Source organism: Triticum aestivum, chromosome 1B (assembly GCF_018294505.1).
Source record: "Triticum aestivum cultivar Chinese Spring chromosome 1B, IWGSC CS RefSeq v2.1, whole genome shotgun sequence".
NCBI lineage: Eukaryota > Viridiplantae > Streptophyta > Magnoliopsida > Poales > Poaceae > Triticum > Triticum aestivum.
This window is the reverse complement of record NC_057795.1, coordinates 464,014,106-464,022,406: the sequence shown is the minus strand read 5'-3', so window position 1 is coordinate 464,022,406 and position 8,301 is coordinate 464,014,106. Positions and strand designations below refer to the sequence as shown.

Below are 8,301 nucleotides of genomic sequence, written 5' to 3'. Positions count from 1 at the left end.
TAGATAACCCAATTGAAGAAGCAAAAATATCAAGCATGTCGTTAAGGTAAGGAGCTGTTGGTCAGAAGCAGGCAACACAATTAGTGTGTCATCAGCATACTGCACTATGGGGTAATCCTGACTGTGGGATGGGATTGGAAGGGTTAAAATTCCTTTTCTGCACATATCATTTACTACAGACTGGAGCAGGTTGGCAGCAAGCACAAACAGTAAAGGTGACATTGGGTCACCTTGCCTCACTCCCCTCTTGCATTTAAAATGATGTCCAGGTACACCATTAAGTAGCACAGAAGATGAACCAGATGACAGAATGGATTGCATCCAAGATATCCATTTATCATTAAAACCCTTGTATCTCGGAATCCTGAGAATGGCATCATGCTCAATAGTGTCAAAAGCCTTAGTAAAATCCAACTTTAGCAAGACAATTGGTCCCTTTGATGCTTGACATTGGTGAATGTACTCAAAACACCAAGCTAAACAATCCTGAATAGAACTAGATTTGATAAACCCATATTGGTTTTTGTGAATACAGGAGAGAATCACTTTTTGTAGTCTGTTTACAAGAAGTTTAGTAAGAAATTTCAAACAGGTATTAGTCAAAGAAATTGGCTTGTAGTCATTCAAACCCTCAGGTGCTAGCTTTTTAGGAATCAGAGTTATGAGAGAGCTGTTGATACACTCCAGATCAAGGTGCCCTTTAGAAAACCCCTTGACCAATAGATGAAAATCATCCTTAATAATCTCCCAGCACTTCTTGAGAAAGAGGCCAGTGAAGTCATCTGGCCCAGGAGCTCTGTCAGTGGGCATCTCTTTAATAACACAGTCAATTTCCTGCTGGGAAAAAGGCTTAGTCAAATAATCAAGACCCTCAACCTTTGTGATAATATTGGGCATATCAAAACCCATTTGAGTGTTATTAGCACATCCCATCTTCTGCTTGAATTTTTGCAAAAAGAGGCCAGCAATTGTTGCACGATTAGAGGTTACTTGACCATTATCAGAAGTTACATTGGAAATAGAATTGCTCCTATAGCGCTCAGTGGCCATAGCATGGAAAATTTTGGTATTTTCCTCTCCAACTTAGGGATTGGGGTGAGGGGCGCACCTTAGTTGACGCCGCATGCGGCGGCTCCAAGTTGTCGTAATCTGGATCGCAAGGAGCATCACACCCGGCTTAGTTGAGGATTTTTGTAGTTCTTAGTCTCCATGTGTTTCAGTTTTTCTCTCATTGATGGTTTAGTTTTTAGTCTCAGTTTCATACTTCTTAGTACCATTTTTAGAATTTTAGGATCAATTTTTACAATTTTAGTCCTTCATCCTCAGTACAAGTGTGAGACCTTCAGTTAAATTGTTCAATGTTCATTATTTCATTTTCAGTGTTAGTATTCATTTTTTAGTATAAGTGGTCAGTCAGTTATCAGACATTCAGTGTTAAGCATGTCTCAATTGTTGTAAGCATGTCTCCATTGTTAAGCATGTCTTGAGACGTTCATTGTTTTATATTTTAGTATCATTTCAGTCATCAGTCTATTTTTCTCTTCAGTAAGTCTCTCACTCTCAGTGTCCTTCTTTGTTGTCTCCCTATGTGTTCAATCTCTCTTTCTTCAGTTTTTAGTCTTCTCATTCTCTTTTCCCTTCTTCAGATTCATCACTGATTTTTTCAGTTCATTTGTTTTTCCTTTTTTTCCTTTTGATTTTTGTCGTGTTTTTTTCAACACGTCTCTATTTTTTCTCAGTACATGATGTATATGTTTAGTATAAGTGTTCAGACCTTCATCGTTTTAGTTTTTACTTCCATTTCAATTCATTAGTTTGTTTATCTTATTTCTTTATTTTATAATTCAGTGACCTTAGTTTCTTTCATCACTGATGGTTAAGTAGGTTAGTTATCATAGGTAGTGGAAGTCCCGTCAGCTATCATATCTATGCTTCTCTTATTTTGTTTTTATCAGTCTTCTCATTCTTCTTTCATATCAAATTATTATTTTACACATCACTTCCCAGTCTATCTTTTGCATTCATATTCTTGTTTCCTGCTAAAGCAGCTCTAGATAGGATTTCAATGCTGAGCTACTTTTGCATTGTTGTAGATAGGATTTCGACGCTTATCTACTGTGATAGCCTCTTTGTCTTGAGTACTCTTAGGCTATCTTTTATTCTTTTATTCAAGTTGTCTCTTTGTCCCTGAACTAGATCTATGGTGAATTGTATATTTTAGTTCAACTTAGTTTATCATTCCTTTGTCTGTTATTTTCTTTGTCATGGTTCACACTTCTTAGTCGTTTAGTATGTTATTTTTGCCCCTCAGTCATTCTGTGATAGACTCTTTATCTGTTACTTTCGTTCTTCAGTCACTCTTCTTAGTCCTTAAGTATGTTCTTATAGCCTCTCAGTTACCAAAGACAGACGGAAAATGTGTTCTGTAAGTTCCACCTAATTCGCTTGTTAGTTAGTTTTCTCGTATTTTTATGTCCTGTGTAGTAGTGAGTGCCTCTTTCATTCGCTTGTCTCTATAAGGTGGATATGAAGTTCAATTCAGCTCTACATGGAGAACAAGAATCCTTTTACATCCCTGTTTTCTGCAAATTCCATGCCTTGTCTGCAAGTTTTGTGATGGATGTCCTAGGTATATTCAGTCATTAGGTTTATTTACATGAGTTCTGCCAGCGGAAAGGTAAGGCGGCCTGTTCATTTTTTCCTATATAGCTACAAAATTTCTTTGAACATTTCAATAATACGGAACACATCAAGCTCATAGTTAGTTTATCTTTTTGTCTATGACATTTTTTTCAGCACTAACAAATCTCATTCAGCACACACGCACAAATGCGTGCCAAGTCTGCTTATCGGAAATTTCGGGAGATCATTTTAGCAGGAGACTTAGAGAGATCAGTGGAAACAATCTACACAAATACCCTTTCTTTTCTACTCCTGTTCTCTGTAGCTCTCTCTTATCGCTCTTTTGCTCATCCTTTTTTTGTTTGTTGCACAGATCATTCCATGTAATGCCAGGATTGGAGGCAATTTGTGCTTTGAGGCAAAAGAGCGGCCACATACGTTGTTGAGCTGAAGAAAGGGCTCACATCCATGGCGATAACTGGAAGAGCTTCACTGGGGTACGAGCTTTAAGAGGGATATTTGGTTCATTTCAACATGGATGGCCTGGTGCCAGCGAGGTTGACGAAGCCATGGAGTCTGCCGTGTTCACTAAGTCCATCGACATGAACGAACATGAGCTTTTCAAGTTTTTTTGTCCTTCTGACGTTCAGTCTTGTTACGTGAGGGTGCCTTTTGTTCACCGCATGACCAAGACTAACATCGATCAATAGACGATGTACATCACCCCTTTGTCAGATTATTTTGTTCATTTTTCCTTCATTATTTGTAGTAAATTTATTTTGTATTTAGCTTTTATATGTCTCCATATGTAGAGTTAAATAACTCCGTTTATCTCATTTTTCATGTGTTTTATACGTCCATACACAAGCAGCTATATATAGTCATCCTACTTTCGAATTCTTCATTTTATAGCTTTTCTTCACTGTCCATCTAATTTATTATTTTTGCGAAAACCATCTAATTGGGTTTTGTTTGAAAGAAAATTTATTTTCTTCATATGTGAAAACCATGAGGCACCTAGAAAATATCAAAAAAAAATTGAGACATAAATATCATAACAAGTGGCTTCTAGCTTGAACATCCGGCTTGGACTACACGTAGGAGTGAAGAGCTTTCAGTTAGGCTGTGTATGGACCAGAGTCCAGAGACCAACCGCAATCGGGTCCGGAAGATTTCCGTTCGAAGAAAACTGGCCCGTTAGTGCGTGGTGGCAGGGAGCTAGGCCGGTGAACACAATTTGACTGAGACCAGCGAACAAAATCAGTCACCTTTTTTGGCAGAGGAACTCAATACAAGCATTGACACGTGTTGTTGCACCATTGGAAGAAAAATTCGACTTGAAGTGAAATCAAAATCAGCCGTCTGATACTTAGTTCGAATATTATAGCTACAGCCGAGTTTATTAAGCCTTAGCAGGCCGAAAGAAATGCTCGCTGACGCATGCGAGCTTTAACGGATAGAGGCAACACGCTCATCACATTACACAGTAGAGAAGAGAACTCTTGGAATCACACCTACATGAATCACATGCTGACACTGGTACATGCCGGCGTTTTTCACTGCGCCGCGAGCCCAGCCGAGGCGCCGCTGGTGAACGGCCTCTGGCTGTTGCAGTCGAGGTTGCTCCCGTAGCCGACGCCGAGGACGTCGCAGTAGCGCTTGTAGAACCCGATCCGGTCGACCACCCGGGGGTCCTGCCCACGCCCGCACTCCAGCCCGCCGTTGATGATGTTGGTGATCACGCCGTACCCGGGCACCCGGCCCGCCGCGTTGTCCGCGCCCGTCGGCGTCCACCGCCCCGTGATCACCGCGTGCGACGACGGCTTGTTCGCCTGCGGGGTCATCCAGAACCACAGCGCCGTCTTGAACGCCACCACCGGGTCGGCCGCCACCAGGTCTGGGTTGTTGAGCAGGTCGACGCCGATCGCGCGCCCCGCCGGCCCGTAGTTGTAGTTGAAGGAGAGCTGCATGGGGCCGCGGCCGTAGTACCGCCTGCCGGGCGCGCACGGCCACTCCGGCCTCGGCTGGCAGTAGTCGGACGGCGGGTCGCGCTCCTGCTTGAAGCAGTAGCCCCACGAGAAGGGGCCGTCGGGCGCGGACGGCCACCCGCCGGTGGTCTCGTGGGAGGTCTGGCCCAGGAAGGCGGCCACCTCACGCTTCCGCGTCTCGACGCTCAGCCCCTCGGACGTGCCGGCGAAGGCCGGGAACGCGGCGGCCGCGGCGAGGAACGCATCGTAGGTGTAGAACCCGCGGGCCAGGCACGCCGCGTCGTTGCGGTGGAGGAGGAGCCGCTCGAAGAGGTCCCTGGGCACGATGGACGCCACGCCCTGGCCGCCGGGAGCGGGGCAGCCGCTGCACTGGCTCTGGCAGCCGGCTCCGCACCAGTCAGAGCCGCTGCCACAGAACCCGAAACGGCTGCAGCAGAGGCAGTTGGGGCACCTCGCGCCGCCAGCCTGCGAGCCGCAGGTCTGGGCACGAGCGGTCGTGGCGAGCGCCGCTGCCAGGACGGCCAGAATAGCCGTCGCCGCCGTGGCTATACCTAGACTCCGAGGAGCTCTCGGTGGCGACATGGTTTGGTGTTTGCTGCCGGATAAGGCGCGATGTGCCGTCCTTTTATAGACCGATTCTGGGGTCAAACGACGAGAAAGTCGTCGGCTGCTAGAGTTTTTACGTTTTATTTAGTGACATCTGAGCTCGACCCGCTTCTGCCGCGTGCCACCTTCATCGAACATGCAACATCACTTCCTGTGCTTAGTTTGATCCAAAGACTTTCCTTCGATTCGCAGCCTGAAATCTTATCTTATATATTAGTATAATGGCAGGACAAAAGTGTTAGCAGCCGGTCACGTGAGAGAACTGGTGATCCATCTAGTGTACTGTGTATCCTCCGGTCTTTTTACTCCGTGTATTATAGTTGTCAAGTTAAATTCAACAAAAATTGATCAAATTTATATAAAAAAGTATTAATATCTACAGCACCAAGCATATATACTATTGAACTACATTTCATAATGAATCTAAAGTTGATTTTATATTGTGTTGATATTTTTTTTATAAGTTTGATCAAGATAGAGATGTTTTGACTTCCTACGAAACTTATACCCGTACTAAAAATGACCAGGGGAAGTAGTATACTAAAGTTTATTAGGGGCTGCGATCAGGTTGCGTACAAAGCAGTTAACAACGCGGCCCTGTTTTTAGAGGATTTTTATTGAACCGATATGCCATGTAGAGGTGGTTCTCAGAAGCTCTCGTGTTGAGCGGAACTCAACGAGCGTCAGCCCACTAAGAGCAGCTCTAGCAGACTCCGCAAAAATACGACCTGCAAAACGCGTTTGCAGGTCGATGAAAATCGTTTTTGCGGATCAAAAACATACGCGGCCGAGCAGAACTTGTATCTAAACCTGCATAATTTTAAAAAATTGTTTCGCGGGAGAAATTGCACGAACAGAGTTCATCACATACTACATTGTTCATAGCATACTACATAGTTCATCACAAACTACAAGCATAATTATACTACATACTACGTTAAACTACTACTAGGGGGTCGGATCTGACGGCGGCGAGGTCGCGGCAACTGGACGACGCCGGAGAGAAGCCGGACGCTCAATCCTCCTCGCTGGAGCTGCAGAGATCGACATACTTCTCCGACTGCTCCTTGCGGATGCGGCGCCACTCTTCCGCCTTCTCGTTGGCGGCGACCGCCTGCCGCCACTCGAGGGCTTCGAGCTCCTCGGCGTGGCACCGGCGCTCCTCCTCCTCGCGCATGCTCCGCTCGGCGATGGCGGCGGCAACGGCGTCGAACTCCGTGACGTAGTCCTCAGGCCCGATGATTCCGCAGTGGCCGAGCGGAGCGGGCTCCTCGGGCTCCTCCTTCACCGGGACGAAGGCGAACAGTGTCGGCGGCTCTGGTTCGTCCTCCTCGTCCGACCACTCCCTCTTCACGGGGAGGAAGCCCGCGGCGGAGGAGGAGGAGGATCCGGCGTACGAAGAACGCGCGGAGGAGAACAACGCGCGCCGGCGGTCGTACTCCACCGTCTCGCGGCGGTCGAAGCTCGCCACCGGAGAAAGCCCGCGGTTGGTCCACTTCCGCGCGCCGCGCTTCCTCGCGCCGTCGGACCGGTCCTTTTTACTCCGCGTATTATAGTTATCAAACTCAACAAAATTTAATCAAATTTATATAAAAAAGTATTAACATCAACAACACTAGATATATATACGAAAGTACATTTTGTAATGAATCTAAAAATGTTGATTTGGTATTGTGTTGATATTTTTTTATAAGTTTGATCAAAGTTGAGATATTTTGACTCGAACAAAATTTATATGCACGCTAAAAATGACCGAAGGGAGTACTATACCACAATATATTAGGGGCCGCGAGCCAGTTTCCTACAAAGCCGTCAACAATGCGGCCCTGTATTTAGAGGATTTTTATAGAACCGATGTACCATTTAGAGGTGTTTCTCGTGAGTAAAGAGCTCACAAGCGCTTTTTTTAGAGAACGAGGATTACCCCAGTCTCTACATTTGGGCGATGCATACAGTCACTTTATTAATTATTCATAGAGACATCAGAAAATAATACAACGGGTAATTGGAAGTCATCATCTTAGCAACAATTGCCGCGACTCCTGTTCACTTGATAAAGGAGTGCCGATAGTCCGAGTCTAATACCAAACAGACATCACATCAAAGCCTAACATCGTCTAAAGTCGGAGGCCCCGTCAAGTCACATACTAGGTTTGGGGTACAAACTGATCTGACGCGCTCTCATGTGTCGTCGCCATCGTCTTCCACCAATCCATCTTGAAAGCAAAAAACTAAGGCACCGACCTTGCCGGGCCTCTCTGCCGTCGACGCCACCATGACGTCAGACAACATCCTCCTCTTGTGCGAGTCCATCTCTGCGCATCGGATGCCGAGTCTCCACTACGCCACGCCGCCGAGATCCACCGCCATCAATGTGTAAGATGAGGCACCGCTCCACCAAAGAAGCCGTCCACTTGTCCCTCGAGCCCGTGTACACCTCCAAGAATGACGCCCCCAGGGGGGGGGACGACACCAGAGCGCCGCCGTCATCCGATCTACTGATCTAGGGTTTCCCCCGGAGGTAGCAGATAGAGATCTGGAGCTTCTCCACGGGCGATGCCTTCAAGAAGGTAATGGCACAAAAGAGTTGCGTCGTCGCTGGTCTTGGCAACAAGCTCAGAACGAGGTTTTCACCCTGATCCGCTCGACAAACCTCCATCAAGCATCGTGTGCATGGGTCGCCACCGATCTAAGCCGCAGGGCAGCAAGCAAGCCGCATCAGCGAGGTCAGATCTGTCTGAGGGCCAGACCACTCATGGCGCCTACCCGTCCACCAGGCCCTCCATGCCGCCGCCGCCGATTCTAAGGTCAAATGGCACATCGTCGCATATCCAATCGCCGCCGCCGAATGCCACCATTGCCGCAAGGCCAGCCGCCGCGCCTGCAACCATCGTCGCCGGAGGCAGAGTCGGCCGATGTTGTCGCGGTTAAGGCAGGGACGCTTGCCGCGCTGTCAAGGCCAGATCGGTCACGCCTCCTCACGCCGCGGGGCTCCGCACCACCCCCGTGGTGCAGGAGAGAGGGAGGCCTCCGCCACCACCATCGGCCCCCAAGCTATAGGCCAGCGGCGTCCTTCGACGACGAC

The 8,301-nt window shown here is 47.2% G+C and overlaps 1 protein-coding gene across 1 annotated transcript; it reads right to left on the bottom strand.

The window, feature by feature from the left end:
• Positions 1–3,965: 3,965 nt before the first annotated feature.
• On the bottom strand, positions 3,966–5,192 carry LOC123132012 (chitinase 2-like). The gene has a single exon (XM_044551764.1). It carries the CDS (start codon positions 5,190–5,192, stop codon positions 4,179–4,181), a length of 1,014 nt encoding a protein of 337 aa, XP_044407699.1. The 3' UTR covers positions 3,966–4,178.
• Between the last annotated feature and the right edge of the window lie 3,109 nt (positions 5,193–8,301).

Bases quoted from the DNA above. Each gene is read 5' to 3' on its own strand.
- LOC123132012 (XM_044551764.1), bottom strand. From the start codon at position 5,192: ATGTCGCCACCGAGAGCTCCTCGGAGTCTAGGTATAGCCACGGCGGCG.